This window comes from Chlorocebus sabaeus, chromosome 22, assembly GCF_047675955.1.
Source record: "Chlorocebus sabaeus isolate Y175 chromosome 22, mChlSab1.0.hap1, whole genome shotgun sequence".
NCBI lineage: Eukaryota > Metazoa > Chordata > Mammalia > Primates > Cercopithecidae > Chlorocebus > Chlorocebus sabaeus.
The window spans coordinates 87,783,092-87,806,900 of NC_132925.1; the positions used below are offsets into that span (position 1 = coordinate 87,783,092).

The 23,809-nt window shown below is 53.6% G+C and overlaps 2 protein-coding genes across 10 annotated transcripts; one reads left to right on the forward strand and one right to left on the reverse strand.

Annotated features, from left to right (window-relative positions):
* Positions 1 to 8,140: 8,140 nt before the first annotated feature.
* RPL29 (ribosomal protein L29) lies at positions 8,141 to 10,847 on the forward strand. 7 transcript variants are annotated; one of them, XM_007984453.3, is made up of 4 exons: positions 8,141 to 8,266; positions 8,690 to 8,734; positions 9,052 to 9,116; positions 10,334 to 10,847. In XM_007984453.3, exons 2-4 carry the CDS (start codon positions 8,698 to 8,700, stop codon positions 10,703 to 10,705), a joined length of 474 nt encoding a protein of 157 aa, XP_007982644.3. In that variant the 5' UTR covers positions 8,141 to 8,266; positions 8,690 to 8,697; the 3' UTR covers positions 10,706 to 10,847. The 7 variants fall into 7 exon arrangements, with proteins under 7 accessions (XP_007982644.3, XP_072866220.1, XP_007982645.3 ...); XM_073010119.1 differs by having other exon boundaries at positions 8,175 to 8,266; positions 9,052 to 9,161; XM_007984454.3 differs by having other exon boundaries at positions 8,255 to 8,344.
* Positions 10,848 to 13,933: 3,086 nt separating this feature from the next.
* LOC103227712 (aminoacylase-1) lies at positions 13,934 to 19,724 on the reverse strand. 3 transcript variants are annotated; one of them, XM_007984451.3, is made up of 15 exons: positions 19,494 to 19,724; positions 18,975 to 19,086; positions 17,856 to 17,920; positions 17,662 to 17,766; positions 17,181 to 17,275; positions 16,796 to 16,872; positions 16,622 to 16,711; positions 16,465 to 16,521; positions 16,063 to 16,136; positions 15,928 to 15,977; positions 15,671 to 15,815; positions 15,500 to 15,568; positions 14,521 to 14,600; positions 14,308 to 14,368; positions 13,934 to 14,224 (listed from the first exon to the last, which is right to left on the reverse strand). In XM_007984451.3, exons 2-15 carry the CDS (start codon positions 19,066 to 19,068, stop codon positions 14,060 to 14,062), a joined length of 1,227 nt encoding a protein of 408 aa, XP_007982642.1. In that variant the 5' UTR covers positions 19,069 to 19,086; positions 19,494 to 19,724; the 3' UTR covers positions 13,934 to 14,059. The 3 variants fall into 3 exon arrangements, with proteins under 3 accessions (XP_007982642.1, XP_072866214.1, XP_007982640.2); XM_073010113.1 differs by having other exon boundaries at positions 19,605 to 19,693; XM_007984449.3 differs by lacking the exon at positions 19,494 to 19,724 and adding an exon at positions 19,312 to 19,412.
* Between the last annotated feature and the right edge of the window lie 4,085 nt (positions 19,725 to 23,809).

The following is a 23,809-nucleotide window of genomic DNA, read 5'->3' on the forward strand; positions in this document are numbered from 1 at the left end:
AGGCACGTCTCAGGGAACAGAAGTGGGTGAGGGCAGCCAGGGGCTTTCTCTGGACTCATGAGAGAAACACCAGCAGTTCCCTTCCCATGGGGTGCAGGCCTCCTGTGGCCCTCTGTACCTAGCCACTCCTCGGGCCAACAGTAGCAAATGCACCCTCCATCCTCACCCTGGCTCAGGCCTCTCTGGTTCTCTCCCTGACTCTCCCTTACTCACTGTGTGCCCTTGAGTAAATTCATCCTCCTCCTAGACCTCAGTTTCCCCACCCATAGGCTTAGAGAGGGCAACTAGATGATCTTCAAACCCCCTGCTCCAACGCTGGTTCCCTAAACTCTGCCAGGGGTTGCTGGGTCACAGCCCCTGTCTCCTGGGGGGGAGTGAAGTCTGGCACACTTGGAGCTTGAAAACTTTGGGAGAAGATAGCTCCCTTGTTCACTCAGAATAATTCTTTGAAAGGTCATTTCATCCTGTCCTGTCTCCATCTTAAAGAGTCCTCCATCTGATCCCTAGGAAGCGGCGGTCCTGGGATGCAGCCAGGGCATTAACCCCAGGACTGCTTGGTGAGCAGAGAAGTCCTCTCTCCCTGACCCACCAAGCCTCTCTTTAGTCTGAGCTGGGAAGGGAGGGAGGGAGGGTAAAGGCGAGAGGTGCATCCAGGCAGGATGGGGTTAAAGGAGAAAGGGAGCTAGAAGGGGGCTGTGGTTGCCAAGGCAACGACATTGCTGGGGCCACTGCAGCCTGCTGGGGAGGGAAAGGAGAGGGGTGTCCCTCCCAACCCTCAGCTTCATTCTTCCTTTTCAGATGCTCTTTGTTAAAAGGGAGTCTCCCTAGCCTCTTTTTGTGGCTGGGAACAGGAGTGGGGAGAGGTACTCGGGGCTTCCATCCAGCCCTGTCCAACACCCTCATGTCACCCACCTACCCCGTCCCTTCCCTTCCACCCTTCCTGGCAGGTCAGTTTTCTGTGCTGTTGGACTTCTCTTCCATTTATACTTGGCCAGTCCCTGGCTGCCTGAGGCCAGCTGACCCCAAGCCCAGGCCTGCTCAGGCAGTAGCCTGCCCTCCACCCAAGGACACTACCACCTCCTTTCTAGGCCTGCTCTGGATGGAGCAGGTGTGTCTGGCAGAGGCAGGGGCTGGCACAGAAGATGTCCTCACTCTGGGCATCCACTGACCATGGAGGCCACGGGCTTCTCCCATCACATGGCAGTCACTGTCACAAGGCCCCTCCATGGCCTCACTGGGTACAAACCACCCCATGCTCCCCCAGATTCTGGTAGGTGTCTGGACTGCAGTAGCTCTCCATTTGGCTTTGGGACCTCTAGCCAGTCATGCCCAAGGACTCCATCTCCCCATCTGTGAAGTGGGGTGATAAAAACACTACCCCTTCCAAAGGCTGCTGTGCGGTCTCACAATCAAAACTGCAGGCCTCCCGAATGCACAGTGAGGCTCCCGGAGGCTTCCTGCCTGCTCAGCCCTGATGCTACTTGCCTCCACTGTGGCAGGAGGCTGAGGCTCCAAGAGGTGACGTCGCTCTGCTGGTAAGTGGCAATCAGAATCGAAAACCAAGTCTGTCTGATGCCAAAGCCTGTTCCTTTAACCCCCAAGAGGCATGGCCCTTGGGTAACTCCAAAGTGGGCCAGGATGGGCTGTGCCCAGGGATGACCACGGGCTCTACTTCCTCTGCCTTGAACCCTCTCTGGGTGAAGACACCTCACCACCACCACCAGGAACTTGGAGCTGAGGGAGACCCGACCCAGCCTAGAGAACCTGTTCAAAATGGACAGACAGGCACTGAATCTGGAGGTGGGGGCGGTGGAGGGTGCTGAGAAGCGCAGCTGTGAAAGCCCTGGAAGGCTGCAAGAGTCTCCAGCGGGAGGGGAGCGGCACGGTGCCTGTCTATAGCCCAGCTGCAGCACCAGACTCCACCCGCGATCCCACTCTGCCCCCTTGCGGACGATAGGCTCACATCCCGGCTCACTCCTGGGCTAGGTGGGCCAGGTGCGCCCCCAGAGGGTGATCAGGCCTGGGGCCGAGAGGGGCGTGCCGCGCGATGACCTGAGGAATAGGCCGCACCTTCCAGTTTCTGCTGGAACTGACTCTCTTCTGACAGATAACTGGAGCATCAGCCTGGCATTGCATGCAGCCCATCGCCCTTTCCTTCTACCAGGAACTTTGAATCCCAAGTTCCTGGCGGGAAGTGAACTTAACTCTATTTTCCCACCCTGCATTCCATTTTTTTTTTTTTTTTTTTTTTTTTTGAGAAAGAGTTTCACTCTTGTTGCCCAGGCTGGAGTGCAATGGCGCGATCTCAGCTCACTGCAACCTCCACCGCCTGGGTTCAAGCAATTCTCCTGCCTCAGCGTCCCAAGTAGCAGGGATTACATGTGCCTGCCACCACAACCATCTAATTTTTTGTATTTTTACTAGAGACAGGGTTTCATCATGTTGGCCAGGCTGGTCTCAAACTCCTGACCTCAAGTGATCCACCTGCCTCAGCCTCCCAAAGTGCTGGGATTATGGGCGTGAGCCACCATGGCTGGCTCCCTCCATCCATTTTTAAACCCCCAACCCCAGGTCATTCAGTCGCTGCTGGCACAACCCTTGTATCAGGAAGCTCACTGCCTCTGAGAGCAGCCCATAGTTTGGAGGGAATTCTGATTGCAAAAATGTCCCTTGTCCATGAAGCTGGCATTTGCTGTCCTCAGTCACAGCTCTGTCTTCTAGTGACACACAGAATCAGGTAGCCCCTCCCTCAGAAAGTTCTAAGCAGATCCAAAGTTCCAAAGCCCATGCCCCCGCCCCCCAACTTCTCTCCTGTGGGGGTAAAACACCCAGATAAAACACCCTGGTTCTGATAATCTTCACAGTCCGTCTTACCTGAAAACACTGGTAGTCCTGTCTCTCTGGAACCTCAGAGGCTGAGGGGCCCCAGCCCCCGTGAGGAACGCCACTTTCCTCCACCTTGGCTTTCGCTTGTTGTTCTTTGGATCTTGTCCTTATTTTTAGCACCCATTTGCCACTGACTTTCTTTCCCCAAGCCCTGTCTCCCTCCCCTGAGGCCTTGTGGGGAAGATGCATGGATGGGACTAACAATGATTGAGCACCTACTGTGTACTTAACATAGTGTTCAGTGCTTTACTCAAATTTTCCAGTTTAGCCCCAGGAGGTAATTACTATTTTTATCCCCATGTTACGCTGGGAACTGAGGCTTGGCAAGCAAGGCTCTGGGTCCAGGAGAAGAGCTGACTCTTATCTCTGAGAAATCCCTCCAGGCCAGCTGGCTTCTTGACCCTGATTCTGTCATCTTCCTGGATTTGTGAAATGTGCATATTTAATTCCTCAAACATGTATCAGGTCCCCACATACTCCTGGGACTATGATAGGAACTGCAAAAACAACCCCAGGTGTCTCCAACCCCATCACTTTGCTGAGGAGACACTATGGGATTCTACTTGGGCTTTGAACTGGGTGATGGGTCTGGACAAGGCCTGGACAACACCCTTGCAGGTCACATGGGTTGGGCTGATCATATCCAGCCCTATCCAGCCCTATCTTGTCACCCAGGCTCACATCTTTCTCTGCCTTGTGCCCAAGGCATTTGAGAGAGACCTGGCTGATGCTTTGCTGGGTCCAGATAGTGGCTCTGCTCAAGGCTACTCCATGGAGGAGGCAAATGGACCCCGGCCTCCAGGCAGATTTGAGATGGGGCAAGAACCACTCACTCATGAAGAGTGAGAGTGTGTCAACCCTCGAGGAAAGGTTATTTGCCTTTTTGTTTGAGTGTGCCAGAGACTCCTTTGACATCTGGTGATATTTATTGACCTCTTCTCAAAATAATGTTTCAAAATATGTAAAATAGATTAGGATTATAAAAGATTTTCATGAGCAGAGAAAGACGTCCACAACTTATGATTAAATGCATAAAATCAGGTTACAGAAGAGTTCATATAGTGTAAGTTTCCAATTATGAAAGGGAGAAGGAGTGAAAAAGGGAGGGAGGAAGAAAAAGAAGGAAGGGAGGGAGGAAGGGAGGAAGAAAGGAAAGAAGGGAGAAATAAAGAAAACTATTCCTAGAAAGAATACTATCTTTATAGACATGGATGGCCCTATCATCCATCCCACTTTGAAAAGCATGACAGGGGTTGGGCATGGTGGCTCACGCCTGTAATTCCAGCACTTTGGGAGGCCAAGGTTGGTGGATCACTTGAGGTTAGGAGTTCGAGACCAGCCTGACCAACATGGTGAAACCCCATCTCTACTAAAAATACAAAAATTAGCCAGGTGTGATGGCAGGCGCCTGTAATCCCACCTACTCAGGAGGCTGAGCCAGGAGAATCGCTTAAACCCGGGAGGCAGAGGTTGCAGTGAACTGACATTGGGTCACTGCACTCTAGCCTGGGCAACAAGAGGAAAACTCCATCTCAAAAAAAAGAAAAAGAAAAGAAAAGCATGACAGGTCAGTGGCTCCAGGTCATGGCTCCCTTTGGCTCCTGAACAGGTCAAGTCACAGCCAAAGTTCCTCATTCTTGTCACTGACTCCCCCTTGCCTAATAGCTGGGATTTCACTCTGGGCCAATCCCTAACACAGCCCCAGTGGTACAGCATGGCCATCGTCCATCACTGAATCTGCCTCCCCCATCAGACCGTGACTTTTTGCTCACTGCTTTTTCTGCCTCTGTCCTAACTGTCTAGCTAAACCAAGTCACTACTCACTTTTTAGGAGCTGTGGGAGTCGCTCCCCAGCTGGAAGGCCTGGAATAGCAGGGCAGCCTGGTTCTTTTAAAGTCATCACAGGCTGGGCATGGATTACAGGCCCACCCCCGTAATCCCAGCACTTTGGGAGGCTGAGGAGTGTGGATCACCTGAGGTCAGGAGTTCGAGATCAGCATGGCCAACATGGTAAAACCTTGTCTCTACTAAAAACACAAAAATTAGCCAGGCATGGTGGCAGGTGCCTGTAATCCCAGCTACTCAGGAGGCTGAGGCAATAGAATCGCTTGAACCCAGGAGGTGGAGGTTGCAGTGAGTCAATATTGCACCATTGCACTCCGGCCTGGGCAATGAGAGCAAAACTCTGTCTCAAAATAAATAAAATAAATAAATAAAATAAAAGTAAATAAATAAAGTCATCGCAGCCCCTGTTGTCAGCCTCTACCCTGGCTTCTCTTTCTCAAGGGTGTGGCAGTCAGACCTTCTCTTCCCTGTCCCAGTCTCCAGAGCTACCGCTTCCACTTCCTGAGCTGAAGACTTGACTTGCTGTCAGGCATCACACCACCCCCATCTCCTGCAGTCCCTACCTCTGCCCACCAGGTTCTCCACCTGTGCTCAGCACCCCACAAGGACTTTGTTCCTGCAGAGACACTCTCCTCTGGGCTCCGCTGTTTCTTGCTTGGCACCAGGTCATCCATCAGTATATAAGCCTGCTTTTCATTCTCCCAACTCACACCTGCCAGATATCTCTCCCCTTTCTCAGGAATGCTTCACTAAGGAGTCATCCATATGTCCTGCCTCCACAACCTCCTTTCCCCTTCACTCCCCAAACTTCTGCAGTATGCGTCTGTCACTCCATGAACCCGGCTTGTTCAGGAATGTTCACTGGGCATGGGTTTATTAAGCTCTTGCTCTATCTACACTGTGCTGAGTTAGGCAGTGGGAAAAGGTGATCAAACCAGTCCCAAACTCAGGGCTCCTATGATAATGGATACATACACAAGTAAGTAAACAATGCAATTAGAGGCCAGGCGCGGTGGCTCAAGCCTGTAATCCCAGCACTTTGGGAGGCCGAGACGGGCGGATCACGAGGTCAGGAGATCGAGACCATCCTGGCTAACACGGTGAAACCCCGTCTCTACTAAAACAATACAAAAAACTAGCCGGGCGAGGTGGCGGACGCCTGTAGTCCCAGCTACTCGGGAGGCAGAGGCAGGAGAATGGCGTAAACCCGGGAGGCGGAGCTTGCAGTGAGCAGAGATCCGGCCACCGCACTCTAGCCTGGGTGACAGAGCGAGACTCCGTCTCAAAAAAAAAAAAAAAAAAAAAAAAACAATGCAATTAGAGTATGGGAAAGTTCTATAAAGAAAGCAAACCATGGCTGGGTGCGGTGGCTCATGCCTGTAATTCCAGCACTTTGGGAGGCCGAGGTGGGCGGATCACCTGAGGTTAGGAGTTCAACATCAGCCTGGCCAACATGGTGAAAACTTGTCTCTACTAAAAATAATTCTTTAAAAAAAATAAAAATAAAAATTAGCTGGGCGTGGTGGTGTGCGCCTGTAATCCCAGCTACTCGGGAGGCTGAGGCAGGAGAATCGCTTGAACCCAGGAGGCAGAGGTTGCAGTGAGCCGAGATCTCGCCACTGCACTCCAGCCTGGGCGACAGAGTGAGAGTCCGTCTAAAAAAAAAAAAAAAAAAAAAAAAAGAAAGAAGAGGAAAAGAAAAGAAAGCAAACCATGAGAGGACACAGAATAACTGATGAGATGAGGCAGAGGTTCTCTATTTTAGATAGTGGAGTCCAGGGAGGCCTCTATAGGAAAGAGCACACCATCCAAAAAGCAGAGAGAAGAGCAGTCCAGGTGGCCAGGATAGCAAGTCCAAAGGTCCTGAGGCAGAATACACATCTGTGCGTGGCACAAAAGAAAGGCCATGGGTTTGGAGAGAAATAAATGAAAAAGAGCGGTTGTCAGGGTCAAGTGGGGTAAAGAATTGATCTTCAATGCAAGGGGATGTCCTTGTGTCCTCGCAGATTTAAGGGACAGGATCTGATTTGTATCTTTTTTTTTTTTTTTTTTTTTTTTTTTTTTTGAGACGGAGTCTGGCTCTGTCGCCCAGGCTGGAGTGCAGTGGCCGGATCTCAGCTCACTGCAAGCTCCGCCTCCCGGGTTTACGCCATTCTCCTGCCTCAGCCTCCGGAGTAGCTGGGACTACAGGCGCCCGCCACCTCGCCCGGCTAGTTTTTTGTATTTTTAGTAGAGACGGGGTTTCACCGTGTTCGCCAGGATGGTCTCGATCTCCTGACCTCGTGATCCGCCCGTCTCGGCCTCCCAAAGTGCTGGGATTACAGGCTTGAGCCACCGCGCCCGGCTGATTTGTATCTTAAAACAAGTCCCCAAGCCCCACTGCTGTGTGGAAAATGAACTATAGGGGGAAGAGGTGGAGAGGGCAACAGAGTTGTTAGAGGCAGTGCTTACTCAATTCTGATGTCCAACAGGCATCTCACATTTAATGCATCCAACAAAAATATCTGGCTCATCATTCCCCCTCAAAACAAAACAAAGCCCCTGCTCCCCACTCAATCTTCCATCTCTGTAAACAGCCCCACCATTCACCCAGTTGTCAAGCCAAAGACACAGGGGCTATCCTTGCCTCCTTCTTCTCCCTCATCTTCTGTGTCCCAAGTCCAGTCTACTCTTTCCTTGTCCATTCCTCTGCATTCCCACTGTCCTCCCTCAGGCCCTCTCTCCTTCCTCCCCTCTGCTCCTTCTCCACGAAAGAGGTGTATTTTTGTTGTTGTTGTTGTCAGGTGTTTTTGTTGTTGTTGTTGTTTTGAGACAGAGTCGGGCCCTGAAGCCCAGGCTGGAGTGCAATGGCGCAATCTTGGTTCACTACAACCTCCACCTCCCAGATTCAAGCAATTCTCCTGCCTCAGCCTCCAGAGTAGCTGGGATTACAGGCGCGTGCCACACGCCCGGCTAATGTTTTTTTTTTTTTTTTTTTTTTTTTTTTTTTTTTTGTATTTTTAGTAGAGATGGCGGTTTCACCATGTTGGCCAGGCTGGTCTCGAACTCCTGACCTCATGATCCGCCCATCTCGGCCTCCCAAAGTGCTGGAACTACAGGGGTGCTTTTAGGAACAGATCGGCCAGGTGCAGTAGAAGGCGGAGGTTGCGGTGGGCCGAGATCGTGCCATTGAACTCCAGCCTGGGTGGAAGAGCGAAACTCCGTCTCAAAAAAAAAAAAAAAAGAACACAGACAGATCTCCTTGCCTCACATCGATCCCTGAAGGACTTCTTTCTCTTTCAAGATCTTGAATAAGACTTAAGAGCCAGGTCCTGGAGAAACAGAGAGGTGAAGAGGTAGCCTGAAGGGGGCGGAGGCAAGCTCGTAGCACTGCCTCCACGTCCGGCTTGGTTCTTCCGGTCCTCGGAACTTTTCTTCCCGGAGCGGAGGGAAGCCTTTCCAGTAGTACTTTCCGGCGTTATTGACCCTATTTCCCGTGCTGCACCGCAGCCCCTTTCTCTTCCGGTTCTAGGCGCTTCGGGATCCGCGGCTAAAGGTAAGTGTTGGCCGCGCGGCATCCGATGCCATCCGCGACTTACGAGCGGCGGCGGGGCGCAGGCTGCGGAGAGGACGGGTGACCGACTGTGTGTCTGTGGGGAGCGAAGGCTGCGGGGTGGGAATGGTGTTTCTAGGTTCTAAGAGGGGAATGGCAGGGAAAGCCACTTTATTGGGGAACGCAGCTTTCCGGGGGTAAGGAGTTGATTTCAGGGCATCATTACCTGGGTTTGGGAGTCGGGGACTGGCGTCGGGTCGTGCAGAGTAAGTCGAGACTGGTGGAGGCTGCACATGTTCTGTCTGCAGGCTCATTTCTGGCTTCTGGTCTCATGTTCCACCAGATGGGGCGGGCGGGGGCCGGGGGGGGGCAGAGGTGGCCCAGCCTGGAGAGCCCCTAACCCTGATCTCCACTTTTGTCTTCTAGGTGCAGACATGGCCAAGTCCAAGAACCACACCACACACAACCAGTGTAAGTTTTTCGGGCCCTGTCTACATCCCAGACCTTGGCAAGGACTGGTTCAGGCAAACTGGGGCAGGGATGAAGGGGCACGTTTCCATTGTGGGCCTGAGGCTGATTGATTTCACCCAGTAATAACTTTAGGGTTATACGTTTAGAGATCCACTTGAGATACACAGTGTTTTGCATTTAGTAGTAAGGGTTTCCCATATCTCAAGCGTAGCTGCTGTAGGGAGCGTTGGTTCTCCCAGACTTGCCAGCTGTGATGTTGGGTGGTCTTTATCAGAGGAAAGTTCTTTGTTGGCTTAATTCCTTTTTTTCTCCCACAGCCCGAAAATGGCACAGAAATGGTATCAAGAAACCCCGATCACAAAGATACGAATCTCTTAAGGGGGTGAGTGCACTGAATCAACCTGGAAGTGTCTTTTCTTGGTTCCAGGTGCACAGTCAAAGCTTTTCATGTAGTTTTTCTCTTACTTTGGCTTCTGCCTGAGCAGAGCCTAACTGGCCTAGCCAAAGCCTGCAATTCCTTTTTCTACCCTACCAGACCCATAATAAAGCTTTCCTTGGTCCTCCCCAGCCTGAAGTGTAACCCTCTGGTCAGGGTGTAACCTGCCTCCTGGCCATCTCCCTTGCTTGGCAGTGGCACTTAGGGTAAGGAGTGGCCTTGTCTGAGTGTGTGCAGGGCACATTCCCACACTGACCAGCCTTATGACCTCGATCTGACCCAGTGCTGTACTTGGGGTCAGCTTCTCTTCCTGTGTCAGGGAGTTCTAAGAATTAGCCAAGAAGGCTGGAGGGTCTAGGGGACAGCTGAGCACGTCCCCAGTCTGTTCCTCCCCTTTTGCTCTCTGTTCTGTGGAGTAAATCACAAACTCTGGCTGGGCGTGGTGGCTCACGCCTGTAATCCCAGCACTTTGGGAGGCTGAGATGGGCGGATCACGAGGTCAGGAGATCGAGACCATCCTGGCTAACTCGGTGAAACCCTGTCTCTACTAAAAATAACCAAAAAATTAGCTGGGCGTGGTGGCGGGCGCCTGTAGTCCCAGCTACTTGGGAGGCTGAGGCAGGAGAATTGCGTGAACCCGGGAGGCGGAGCTTGCAGTGAGCCAAGATCCGCGCCACCGCACTCCAGCCTGGGTGTCTGAGCAAGACTCCGTCTCAAAAAAAAAAAAAAAAAAATCACAAACTCTGTGCCTCGGTTTCCCCATATTCTGCCTCGGCTATAAGTCTTTTGGACCAGACTTGGTATTTAATTGACACCTTCTTCTAAAGATGGGAGCGGGGGTGTCCCTGAGGGGATGTCAGGAAAAAACTTGGTGGAACCCTTGCTGTAGGAAGTTGAAACCCCACAACCTTGGCAGACAGGGCAGCAAAGCGGCTTGTAATTTTGTTCTTGAAGGAGGTCTGTACAGCATTACCCAGGTGGAGTATTGGCTCCCTGAGGTGGTGGTACCCTTTTTCTGGAAATAGTTTCAAGAAGTTGGGTATTTCCACATTTGAGGTTGACCTGATGCTGTCTTTAGAATACTGGGTACCCCTATGGAGAGAGGCATCAGTGAGAGACTTGGGGACCCACATGCTGCCACCTGTACCTTTCTTGCTTTTCAGGTGGACCCCAAGTTCCTGAGGAACATGCGCTTTGCCAAGAAGCACAACAAGAAGGGCCTAAAGAAGATGCAGGCCAACAATGCCAAGGCCATGAGTGCACGTGCCGAGGCTGTCAAGGCCCTCGTAAAGCCCAAGGAGGTTAAGCCCAAGATCCCAAAGGGTGTCAGCCGCAAGCTTGATCGACTTGCCTACATTGCCCACCCCAAGCTTGGGAAGCGTGCTCGTGCTCGCATTGCCAAGGGGCTCCGGCTGTGCCGGCCAAAGGCCAAGGCCAAGGCCAAGGATCAAACCAAGGCCCAGGCTGCAGCTCCAGCTTCAATTCCAGCTCAGGCTCCCAAAGGTGCCCAGGCCACTACAAAGGCTACAGAGTAGGTATCTCTGCCAACCTGAGGACAGAAGGACTGGTGCGACCCCCCACCCCCACCTCTGGGCTGCCATCTGCATGGGGCTGGGGTCCTCCTGTGCTATTTGTACAAATAAACCTGAGGCAGGATTTGTTAGCCTCTGTCTATGATCCTGGGACTGGGTTTGGTTGCTCCATCTGTTGGTGTGGGAGAAGACATAAGTCTGGGTGGTGGGGGGTGGGTGGGAGTCAGGAGATGGGGCCGTGTAGTGCAAGAGGAGGACCTAATGAATGAGAAATGATTGAGGGCTTTTGAGAAGCTCGGGCACATTGCTTGCTGAACGGTGTAAGTTGCCGAGCAAAGGGAGTAATCTCTTTTTATTTTGAGACAGTCTCCTCTCATCCAGGCTGGACTGCAGTGACGCCATCTCACCTCACTGCAAGCTCCGCCTCCTCAGTTCACGCCATTCTCCTGCCTCAGCCTCCTAACTAGCTGGGACTACAGGCACCTGCCACCACACCCAGCTAATTTTGTTTTTGTATTTTTAGTAGAGATGGGGTTTCACCGTGTTAGCCAGGATGGTCTCGATCTCCTGACCTCATGATCCGCCTGCCTCAGCCTCCCAAAGTGCTGGGATTACAGGCATGAGCCAGTGCGCCTGGCCCAAAGGGAGAAATCATAAACATCCTCATGAGGTCTTAACGCGTACTCCGAGGGAGGGGAAGGGGCCCTGCTGAGCAGCTCTGCACTCTGGCCTGAGGTGTCCCAGACTTGGGTTCTTTCTGTGCACCTGGTCAGCATCCACTGCTCTGGGCTATGTTAGTTCCCCAACAGCTAGGGACCCAGGAAGGCAGATGGTGGTGGCACTGCTTTACTCCCATGACTGGTTCTGACCCTGCTGTGCCCCTGAGTCAGCTGCTTCACATAGAGGTCTTCATCCTCAGCAGTCAGTGAAGCAAGTAGTAAAGTAGTAAGCATTTGTGGAGGGTTCCTACAGAAGGCACCAGGTGGGCACTTCCCAGCTGCACTTAATCCTCAAAACCAGCCTTGGACAGTGTAGAAACTCATAAAGGGGTGCTGTTATGCTACAGCAGCAGGTGCAGCCCATGGCATGTGATCCCCTAATTCCGAAGTAGATATTATGATTATCTTTGTTTCACTGGTGAGAAAATATTGAAGATAATGAAGCTGGGAATGGGTGGGGGGTAGCACTTGATCCTAGGCAGTCCATGTGGGGCCCTAGGAGGCTTCAGTTGCCCAATCAGGGCTGGGGCTGCTAGCTCTTGACTGTAATCCTGGCAGTCTCTGGGAGGCCAACTGCCCCTTGCCAAGGCGAGTCAGGTAGACATGGGGTTGAAAGGGAGCAGGAGCAGGTTGTGTTCTGAAGGTGGTTTGGTTCAGACACGCCACCAAGTTGATGACTTCCAAAGTGAGGTCCCAAGTGTTCCTGCCATGAAAAAAGTGATCCTTTTACCAAGTGCCAGTCTGAGGGGGAGGCCAGGTCAGGGCTTCAACTGGGCTTAAGATCACACCCAGCTGCTGCCTTCAGCCTCCAGCTTCTACATGGAATCTGCCTTGTACTCAGGAAGCACAAATGTCCAGTTCTTGAGTCTTGACTCATTCACCTCCAAGCTCTGTCGTCTAGGGCAAACTATGTTAGTGGAACACATTTCTTTATTCTTTTGAGAGAGTCTCGCTCTGTCATCCAGGCTGGAATGCAGTGGCGTGATCTCGGCTCACTGCAACCTCCATCCCCTGGGTTCAGGCGATTCTCTAGAATCAGCCTCCTGACTATAGGCACATGCCACCACACCTGGCTAATTTTTTTGTATTTTCAGTAGAGACAGGGTTTTGCCATGTTGCCCATGCTGGGTCTTGAACTCCTGAGCTCAGGCAGTCTGCCCGCCTCAGCCTCCCAAAGTGTTAGGATTACAGGCATGAGCCACTGCACCTGGCCAGTGAAACCTGTTTCTGCATTGCTACTGGGACCTGGCATCCATCACAAGACTGCTGTACGTGTTCAATGTAAAGTAAGCCAGTCTAGGCCGGGCACAGTGGCTCACGCCTGTAAACGCAACACTTCGGGAGGCCGAGGCGGGCAGATCCCCTGAGGACAAGAGATTGAAAACATCCTGCTCAACTTGGTGAAACCCTGTCTCTACTAAAAATACAAAAATTAGCCAGGCGTGGTGGCGTGGACATGTAGTCCCAGCTACTTGGGAGGCTGAGGCAGGAGAATCCCTTGAACCCGGGAGGCGGATGTGAAACCCCATCTCTACTAAAAATACAAAAAGTAAGCTGGGCGTGGTGGCGGGGGCCTTAGTCCCAGCTACTTAGGAGGCTGAGGCAGGAGAATGGCGTGAACCCAGGAGGTGAAGCTTGCAGTGAGCCGAGGTCACACCACTGCACTCCAGCCTGGGCGACAGAGCAAGACTCCGCCTCAAAAAAAAAAAAAAAAAAAAAAAAAAGCCAGTCTAAGTCCTGGCTCCTTGTCAACTGTGAGCAGGAGTCATTATTATTTCTATTAGTACTAAGCCTGCAGTCCACAGCCAGGCTCTGGACTTCTCTTCTGGCTACAACTAGAAACAAATTCAACCACCCCAACCCACCCATCTCCCCTGCCCCATGCTCAGGGAAGTCAGAACAGGATAGAGCAGATCTGGCTAGATCAGGCTCTGCTCTTGGGGCCATAGTTTACTAGTTTACTCATGGGAAAGCCTGGGGTCCTAGCAAGGCTGACATGGAAACCCACTTCCTAGGCCTCTGTACACACAGATCCAGGGTGCTGAGGCCCCTAAGATGAACTGACCTAGTCTACCAGGGCCCCTGCCCCTCTGTGGCCCCTGCTGCCAATACAAGGGTGTACAGGTTTTGACAAGAGCCAGCAGTCACCGTTGGCCCTCTGCCTGCCCCTCATCTGGCAGGGGCCCAGCTGGTACTATTCTGGTCCTATCTTAGGATCCCAGATGTACACCCAGGAAGATGGGAGTGGTTCCTGAGGTCCTTAGTATCCCCCTTCGATAGGAATGGAATCCCTGACAGGTCAGAACTAAGTATGGTGGCCACTCAAATAGGAACTGTGGCCCTTTCTTGCTAGGCACAGACATGGCTGGATGGTACTGAATGGGTGTGCTGTATCAAGGCGCACAGAGCAGTGTGGGGTAGTGGGGAAGTGCTCACAGCCAGGCTGTTTCCTCATCTGTGAAATGAAGATGGTAACGTCCCCAAGGAAAGGAAAATTCTTGCTCCACGAGTGTCCTTGCTGTTAGTAATTCAGAGACAGCCCTGTCCATAGACTTTATTATTTGGAAGGGGGAAGAGGAGGTCCTTGGCACTGGTTGGGATGGAAGCCCCAGGGGCAAAGGTTGAGGAGTTCCAGGGCTCAGCTCTCACTGGGCAGGGCAGGCACACTGGCAAGGGCAGGCAGCAGGCGTGTATATATGTCCACCCCACGGAGGAACACAGCCTCATGCAGCCGTTCATCGTGGTCGTGCAGTAGCACAGGTGTGCGGTTCAAGGGTGAGAAGCCTAGAGCTGGGACCCCCACCTGCAGGGGCAAGGAGGAGCCATTAAGGGAAAGGCAGCCTCAGGCCCAGTCCACTGCCCAGGCACTCCATGCAAGTGGCTCACCGCACGGATAAAACGGCTGTCAGTGGCAGCAGGCATGATCTCAGGCTCCAGAGAGAGGTTCCTATAGGAGAAAGAGCCTGATGAATGGAGAGGGAGAAAGGGAAGAATTGAAGGGGCAAGGGAAGGTGGGAGAGAGGCAGGAGAAGGGAGGGGGCAGCAGGAAGGAGAGGAGCAGGGGGCTGGGCTGTGAGGAGAGCTGGCCAGTGTGCTCACATGTCCTTGCAGACCCGGCTAAAAGCTGCCCACCAGGGGTTTGAGTCATCAGTAGGTGTCACTTGGGGGTGCATCCACTTCTGAGGGACGGGAAGGATGGCAGGATCAGGACATGGGCCTGGGCATGTTGCCCTGTTTCCCATAGAGTGGACTGTGCCCGGCACAGAACACCTCCCCACCCACACTCCTTCACTTACCCAGACATCTGGGTGGCCAGTCCGGCCACAGATCCTCTTTCAGCCCCTCAAATGTCCTAGGTCTGGGATGTTCCCACCCTCCATCTACTTACCTCCTGGGCCATCCTTCAGATCCTAGCCCAAGTGCCCCTTCCTCAAGATGGCTCCCCCAGACCTCAGACTAGTTGGATACTCCAGTTAGAGGTTTTCAGAGTGCAAGGGGCCACCCTTTTCTGTACCACATGTATTATATAGAAGTACGGCTGGGCACAGTGGCTCATGCCTGTAATCCCAGTACTTTGCGAGGCCAAGGTGGGTGGACCACTGGAGGCCAGGAGTTCCAGACAAGCCTGGCCAACACGGTGAAACCCTGTCTCTACTAAAAATGCAAAAATTAGCTGGGCGTGGTGGCAGGTGCCTGTAATCTCAGTTACTCTAAAGGCTGAGGTATGAGAATTGCTTGAACCCGGGAGGCGGAGGTGAGCCCAGATTGTGCCACTGCACTGCAGCCTGGGTGACGGAGTGAGACTCTCTCAGAAAAAAGTAATATCATATAAATGTTTGATTTATATTTCCCTGTTTCACCATACAGGGGCATGAACTGTGCCTAATTTTATTCCCCACAGCATTCCCCAGCACCCACAGTAGCATCTACAAACTAATGCTTGTTGGAATAAAATGTGTCTATAACAGATAAAGAAATGCCCAGACATATGCAGACACACCAAGCACACACTCCACTGTTGCACACTTGGGTCTCCCCCAGCTCCCACACTCTCCCATCACATGTCCCAAGTCCATACCTGAGCAAACTCTAAGGTGACCCCCTCGCCAGCTGCCTGGCACCAGCTCTGCAGCTGCTCCTCAAAAGCCTAAGAGAAGGGAGATGAGCTGATCCCTCAGGCTTTCCAGAGGCCTCTAGGACAAGACTGAGGACCCAGGATCCTTCCTCCAAACCCAGGTGGAGGTGGCACCTTGAAGTCCACATCCGGTGCCACACGGAAGTCAAAGCTGGCGCTCATGGTGGCAGGTACCACGTTATAGGCCACGCCACCCTCTAGCTTAGTCAGGTTCACGGACGTCACAGCCCCCTCTTTCAGGTGGGGGTTTGACTGCAGCCTGTGGTGTGGGGACAGGGAAGCAGCAGCAACAGATAAAAGAGGTGGCTCAGACTCTATCCTCTGTGGTACCGCCTCCCAGAGCCACCCCACCGCTTCCCAGGCTGCCTCACCTCTGCCATTCCTTCTCCCGGAATGCCAGGATGGAGCTCACAACCTTGTGCTACAAGAATATGAGGTTAAATGGGACAGTGGTCTCAGGATGGAGCCTCTTGAACTCTCAGACTCCCTCCTGGGGTGCCACGTACCAGCTTCTCTGCTGCTGTGTCCTCGATGAAGAGCGAGCCATGGCCTGGCCTCCCAGTGCTGGTGACCCGCACCCCTGGGGAGGTGTAGGGGGAAGGGAGTGTCTTCAGCATGAGGGGCTGGAGACACAATCAGCCCTGGGGTGGACCCAGGTCTTCCCCTCATTCCAGGCTCCTCTGGCAGGGTCCTGTCCCCGCTCAGGGCCCATAGGGTAGAGCTTGTTTCTGCCCAGTCAGGGCTTGCCCTCAGAGAAGCTCAGATAGGAAAGAGCTGGGAGGCAGAGGCTCTGGGTTCGAGGCCTTCTCAGGCCTCAACTTTTGCTGTGCAACCCTTCATAGGACCGTGCCCTTTCTGGCCTAGCCTCCCACCTGTAGAGTGAGCCCTTCCTCCAAGCTCATACTTACACCAGGGACTCCGCTCACTATAAAAGACAGTGAAGGCATCAGTGGGGTTGGCTATGCCTGAGGAGGGAAAGGGGGTTCAGAGGGTGGAGCAGCCCAGTCCCCACTAGCAGCCTCCTACTCCCTGCCTGGCTGCTCATCAGCTTGCCAACCTGCTCACCCTCATCCAGGGCAAATCCTGCCCTCAGGGCGTGGAACTCAGGCCGCTGCACGAACAGCTCCATGCCTTGGTGACCCCCAACCTCCTCATCTGTAAAAGCAGCAGGGCCATGAGATGAGGAGGCTGCCCCACCCCCACCCTCCCCTTTCCCAGAGGTATCTGAACCACTCCTACCAGGCACAAAGGTCATGTGGATGGTTCTGGGGAACCGGTGGCCCTCCACCTTCAGCCTCCTCACAGCCTCCAGGTACCTGAGGGGGCATAAGCCAGGTGCTGGGGGAGCCACCAGATGCTCAGGCTGGCCTGGCAGGCAGGGCCAGCAGGCTGGAGTCCTGTGCCCTGGACTTTACCCTGCCACACCCTGATAGGGACTCCAGAAAGTCCATGCTCCTCTCTGGGCTGCGTCTCCCTATCGATGCAATGGTCATGGCAGTAATTCCTGTCCAAGGAGTCAAGGTGTCCCTTGGCCTTGAGTTTCTCCAATCACCCCTCCAGGTCCTGGGTCAATCCACTAGACCAGTGGGGACATTGTGGAGGAGCGGGAATGGAGGACACTCACTGGATGCTGACGCACTTCATGTCTTGAGCACCCCTGGCATAGATGTAGCCCTCAGAATCTTTGAAGGCCTCAAAGGGGTCGTGACTCCAATGTTCCTGGGGGCAGGGATGGGAAGAGGGGCCCAAACCTCCAATTTAGCCATTAATCCACTCTGGTCAACAGTGGCCCTTCCCTAGGAACCCACCATAGGGTTGGAGTGACAGGTGGAGTGGTGGGGGAGGAAAGACGGGGGCTGAAGAAGGCAGCTGATTGCCACCCCCCATCACTGTCTCCTGCTTCCCACCCCCTAGTCCCTACCCCACTCTGGCCCAGATCTTGTTGCTGGACGAAGGCTGCTTGAGTGGTGTAATGTCATAAGGATGTTGAAAGTCAGTGCCAGGACTGGGACCAGGACCATGCGCTCCCTGAGGCTGGATCCTGGGGTCTGCATCATGTCTGTCCCCAAGGTCTGCAATGCCCACCGCCCCAGCCCCTTACATACCTTGAAGACAGGCACCACATCCGTGTGGGAGTTGAGCAAGATGGAGGAGAGTGCAGGGTTGGTGCCTGGCCAAGTCAACACGGTCACCACATAGCCAGGTGCCACCTGGAGATGGTCAGGAGGGGAGGTGGTCTGGGCAGGGTGAGGAAGTGCCCAGGCCCACCTCCCTTCCCGGCTTAGGACCCCAGGCTCACCTCCACTTTCTGACAGCCCAGGCCCAGCTGGCGGGCTCTCTCCTCAAAGAAGGCCACAGCAGCTCCTGGAGGCACAGAGTGTCTGGGGCTGCTTCTGCCTACCCACAGCTTCCCACCAGCCCAGGCAGCCCGGAGAAGGGAGCACACCCAGAAATGGGCTGCTGCCTCCCCAACACACTCCATATCCCTCAGAGACACTTGCATTTCCATCCCCAAGAAAGAAGATATTTTTGGCTAGTCAGTGACCCTTTCTGGATGGCCAGGGGGACGTCCAGTGTTGGAGGAAGGTGTTATCTTCCTTAAATATGGGAAAGATGACATGAAGAGATTCACCCACCATGTCTGAGCTGATTAATCACAAAGGAGGAATTTGGGCCCATGTTCAGAATTCCCAGTCACCAAGTTTTTTTTTTTCTTTCTTTCTTTCTTCCTTTTTTTTTTTTTTTTTTTTTTCGGGGGGAGGGGGACAGGATCTCACTCTGTCACCAAGGCTGGAGTGAAGCGGTGCGATCTCGGCTCCACTGCAACCTCGACTTCCCAGGCTCAAGTGATCCTCCCACCTCAACCTCCGGAGTAGCTGGGACTACAGGTGCGCCACCGTTCCTGACTAATTTTTGTATTTTTCTGTAGAGACAGAGTCTTGCCATGTTGCCCAAGCCAGTCTTGAACTCCTGGGCCCAAGTAATCTGCCAGCCTCAACCTCCTGAAGTGCTGGGATAAAAGGCAGGAGCCACCTCCCAGGCCCTAACCACCAAGCTTGATTCCCTAAGGGCTGTGGCCTTTGTCCAGCCTCAGTGGGCTTCTGGAGGGCTTCTCCTTCCCCCGTGGCTGCCTGAGGCTTCCTCCACCACTCCTGCCCTGGGGAGTGAGGTGAAGTTTTTCTTTAACCAGCTGCTATGAGTAACCTTGGGCAGCAGCAGAGCGTCTGGGGAAAGGATTCCTCCATAACCTGGAGGGGCTGCCTCAGTCTATTTACTTGGGCAATGACTGGAGGGGTTGGGTAGCCATTTGGGACAGCAGAGGGGGGCTCAGCTGGGTGACAGGTGTTGGAGGCTGGTTTAGAGCACAGTCCCCGTCCGTTAGGCCCGGTCACAGGCTCTGGAAGCACCGTCTTCTCACCATAGTCAGGCTTGGGCTGGACGGTGCGGATGCGCAGGTACTGGCGGAAGAGCGTCACTGATGGATGCTCCTCCTTGGGACCCTTGCTGGTCATGGCGCTGCGCGTGGCGAGCTGGGGGCAAAGTGAATGGCTAACTATCCCTCCCAGCCCCTGGACCCCTCGCGCTCCTGCACACAGCCCGTCCCTACCGCGGCTCCCGGATTTCCCACAGGGGTAGAATTTCCCATTAAGGAGCACCCATTCTGTTTCAGGCTCTGGGCTGTCTGCTTCCAGCATATTTCCTTATTTAATCCCTAAAAGAGCCCCAAGAAGTTTGTGCTCAGAATGCCCACTTACAGAGGAGAAAGCCGAGAGGCTCAGAGAGGTTCGAGGACAGCTCAGAGTAGCCCAGCGAGGTTTGAACCCAGACTTGTACTCCCCCATCCCTCAAACAACAACAGCAAAAAACCCAACGCCTCCCAATTGCCCAGCTTTCAAGCCACGGAGCCCGTCTCTCTATCCCTCCCCAGGGACCCCACCTCGCTCTCCGTCGCTGAGTTCACACTCGCCTCCCAGCGCCCGCCCCTGACTGTGGCCTTGACTTAGGGTCCTGCGAGGTCGCAGGCTCAGGACCGCCCCCGTCCGCCCACCATGTGCTCGGGGCCGGATGTCGGGGCGGAGACCAAAGACCGCCAGTGAGGGCCGTCCCAGCGCTGGCGGCCGCGTCGGCGCGGAAGTCCCCGCCCGCCTCTGGTTCCGGCCTCAGCGGGATTACTGAAGGCTTATATCAGGATCCCGCCTCCGGGCAGCGGCCGCCGCAGCCAGCGCCGCTCCGTGAGCTGCGAGCTCCTGGCTGGCTCCGCCTTGACCGGCCCTCCCCGCCCCACACCACAGGCCTGCCACTCCTGCCCCCGGAGCTCAGGACGGTCCCATTCCCTAGGAACGCCTCCTCCTTCAGCCCCCGGATAGGGCGGGAGGAAAAGGGTCCGCCCCGAGGCTCTGAAGATGCAGAGCTGAAAAGCTCCTCGGCAAGTCTCCAACAGCTCCCCTGTGCAAGCCTCAGCCCCTCGTGGAGGTCCTCCCTAACGCCTCAGCTGCGCTTGTACTGAAGTTATTGGTCATTATCTGTCTGCCCACACTGTGAGCTCCACTTCCTGCGAGGTTCTGCCCCTGGCCATGCCGACTCCGGACACTGTGCCAGAAATGGGAATAAACGCATGGACAAGAGCACGTGTGGCGGTGTGAGCGTGCCACTGCGTGTGCAGTCTATCAGTGGGTATGACTGTGTATGGGACAGTGTGAGATGGTGGGTGGGTGTGATGATGTCACTGTGAGTGGATGCAGTTGTGACCCTGGATGACAGTGTGAGGAAACTGGCTCTTCTGCAGCCACCAGAGCGGGAGGCTAAACAGGCACAGGTGTACCACTGACCCCCTGCAGGCCACAGCTGCAGTTGCCCACTTGTGCCCCAGCTGCCCTTTGTACTCCCAGCCAGGTCTGCCCTCTGCTCCAGGGGCTGAGTCAGCTTGGGGAAGGGTGAGGGACAAAGACTTAAATCTCTAGGCCAAGGAGGCACGCTGGGGGGAGGGGTTCTGTCCCACCTTTCCTGAGGTTTAAGTCTTGGCTGCTCTCACATAACATGAGGGCAAATGGACTTTAACTCATAACAATGCTGGCTAATTCTTTATTTAGTTATTTTTTTGATACAGTCTCACTCTGTCATGTGGGCAACTAGATTTTAACTCATAACAATGCTGGCTAATTATTTACCTATTTATTCATGCGGGCAAATAGACTTTAACTCATAACAATGCTGGCTAATTATTTAGCTATTTATTTTTTTTGAGATGGAGTCTCACCCTGTTGCCCAGGCTGGAGTGCAGTGATTCGTTCTTGGCTCACTGCAAACTCCGCCTCCTGGGTTCAAGTGATTCTCCTGCCTCAGCCTCCAGAGTAGCTGGGACTACAGGTGCGTGCCACCACGCTGGGCTAATTTTTGTATTTTTGGTAGAGACAGGGTTTGTCATGTTGGCCAAGCTGGTCTTGAACTCCTGACCTCAGGTGATCCACCTGCCTTGGCCTCCCAAGGGGCTGGGATTACAGATGTGAGCCACTGTGCCCAGCCAATGCTGGCTAATTCTTTTTTTTTTTTTTTTTTTTCCTGAGACGGAGTCTCGCTCTGCTGCCCAGGCTGGAGTGCAATGGTGAGATCTTAGCTCACTGCAAGCTCCAACTCACGGGTTCACGCCATTCTCCTGGCTCAGCCTCCCGAGTAGCTGGGACTACAGCCACCCACCGCTATGCACTATGCCTGACTAATTTTTTGTATTTTTAGTAGAGACGGGTTTTCACCATGTGAGCCTTAGCCGGGATGGTGTCGATCTCCTGACCTTGTGATCCGCCCACCTCGGCCTCCCAAAGTGCTGCGATTACAGGCGTGAGCCACTGCACCTGGCCTAATGCTGGTTAATTTTTTTTTTTTTTTTTTTTGAGAGAGTCTCACTCTGTCACCCAGGCTGGAGAGCAGTGGCATGATCTCCGCTCACTGCAAGCTCCGCCTCCCGGGTTCATACCATTCTCCTGCTTCAGCCTCCCAAGTACCTGGGACTACAGCCACCAGCCACTATGCACTATGCCTGGCTAATTTTTTTGTATTTTTAGTAGAGACGGGTTTTCACCATGTGAGCCTTAGCCAGGATGGTCTTGATCTCCTGACCTCGTGATCCACCCACCTCGGCCTCCCAACGTGCTGGGATTACAGGCGTGAATCACTGCGCCTGACCCAATGCTGGCTAATTTTTTTGAGTCTCGCTCTGTCACCCAGGCTGGAGAGCAGTGGCATGATCTCTGCTCACTGCATGCTCTGCCTCCTAGGTTCACATCATTCTCCTGCCTCAGCCTCCCAAGTAACCTGGACTACAGGCACCTGCCACCACGCCCGGCTAATGTTTTGTATTTTTTTTTAGTAGAGACAGGAATTCACCGTATTGGCCAGGATGGTCTCGATCTCTTGACCTTTTGATCTGCCCCAAAGTGCTGGGATTACAGCCTTGGGCTCCCAAAGTGCTGGGATTACAGGCGTGAGCCACCGTGCCCAGCGAATGCTGGCTAAATCTTTCTTTTTTTTTTTTTTGTTTTTTTTTTTGAGGCGGAGTCTTGCTCAGTCGCCCAGGCTGGAGTGCGGTGGCGCGATCTCGGCTCACTGCAAACTCCGCCTCCCAGGTTCACGCCATTCTCCTGCCTCAGCCTCCTAACTAGCTGGGACTACAGGCACCTGCCACCACACCCAGCTAATTTTGTTTTTGTATTTTTAGTAGAGATGGGGTTTCACCGTGTTAGCCAGGATGGTCTCGATCTCCTGACCTCGTGATCCGCCTGCCTCAGCCTCCCAAAGTGCTGGGATTACAGGCATGAGCCAGTGCGCCTGGCCCAAAGGGAGAAATCATAAACATCCTCATGAGGTCTTAACGCGTACTCCGAGGGAGGGGAAGGGGCCCTGCTGAGCAGCTCTGCACTCTGGCCTGAGGTGTCCCAGACTTGGGTTCTTTCTGTGCACCTGGTCAGCATCCACTGCTCTGGGCTATGTTAGTTCCCCAACAGCTAGGGACCCAGGAAGGCAGATGGTGGTGGCACTGCTTTACTCCCATGACTGGTTCTGACCCTGCTGTGCCCCTGAGTCAGCTGCTTCACATAGAGGTCTTCATCCTCAGCAGTCAGTGAAGCAAGTAGTAAAGTAGTAAGCATTTGTGGAGGGTTCCTACAGAAGGCACCAGGTGGGCACTTCCCAGCTGCACTTAATCCTCAAAACCAGCCTTGGACAGTGTAGAAACTCATAAAGGGGTGCTGTTATGCTACAGCAGCAGGTGCAGCCCATGGCATGTGATCCCCTAATTCCGAAGTAGATATTATGATTATCTTTGTTTCACTGGTGAGAAAATATTGAAGATAATGAAGCTGGGAAGGGGTGGGGGTAGCATTTGATCCTAGGCAGTCCATGTGGGGCCCTAGGAGGCTTCAGTTGCCCAATCAGGGCTGGGGCTGCTAGCTCTTGACTGTAATCCTGGCAGTCTCTGGGAGGCTAACTGCCCCTTGCCAAGGCGTGTCAGGTAGACATGGGGTTGAAAGGGAGCAGGAGCAGGTTGTGTTCTGAAGGTGGTTTGGTTCGGACACGCCACCAAGTTGATGACTTCCAAAGAGAGGTCCCAAGTGTTCCTGCCATGAAAAAAGTGATCCCTTTACCAAGTGCCAGTCTGAGGGGGAGGCCAGGTCAGGGCTTCAACTGGGCTTAAGATCACACCCAGCTGCTGCCTTCAGCCTCCAGCTTCTACATGGAATCTGCCTTGTACTCAGGAAGCACAAATGTCCAGTTCTTGAGTCTTGACTCATTCACCTCCAAGCTCTGTCGTCTAGGGCAAACTATGTTAGTGGAACACATTTCTTTATTCTTTTGAGAGTCTCACTCTGTCGTCCAGGCTGGAATGCAGTGGCGAGATCTCGGCTCACTGCAACCTCCATCCCCTGGGTTCAGGCGATTCTCTAGAATCAGCCTCCTGACTATAGGCACATGCCACCACACCTGGCTAATTTTTTTGTATTTTCAGTAGAGACGGGGTTTTGCCATGTTGCCCATGCTGGGTCTTGAACTCCTGAGCTCAGGCAGTCTGCCCGCCTCAGCCTCCCAAAGTGTTAGGATTACAGGCATGAGCCACTGCACCTGGCCAGTGAAACCTGTTTCTGCATTGCTACTGGGACCTGGCATCCATCACAAGACTGCTGTACGTGTTCAATGTAAAGTAAGCCAGTCTAGGCCAGGAACGGTGGCTCACGCCTGTAAACGCAGCACTTTGGGAGGCCG

Bases quoted from the DNA above. Each gene is read 5' to 3' on its own strand.
- RPL29 (XM_073010119.1), top strand. From the start codon at position 8,698: ATGGCCAAGTCCAAGAACCACACCACACACAACCAGT. The intron at 8,735-9,051 runs GTAAGTTTTTCG...TTTCTCCCACAG, and splicing joins CCACACCACACACAACCAGT to CCCGAAAATGGCACAGAAAT. The intron at 9,162-10,333 runs GTGCACAGTCAA...CTTGCTTTTCAG, and splicing joins GTGTCTTTTCTTGGTTCCAG to GTGGACCCCAAGTTCCTGAG.
- LOC103227712 (XM_007984449.3), bottom strand. From the start codon at position 19,398: ATGGGGGAGTACAAGTCTGGGTTCAAACCTCGCTGGGCTACTCTGAGC. The intron at 16,873-17,180 runs GTGAGTGTCCTC...ATGCCCCCTCAG, and splicing joins ATGAAGTGCGTCAGCATCCA to GTACCTGGAGGCTGTGAGGA. The intron at 16,522-16,621 runs GTGAGCAGGTTG...TTCCCTCCTCAG, and splicing joins AGGATTTGCCCTGGATGAGG to GCATAGCCAACCCCACTGAT.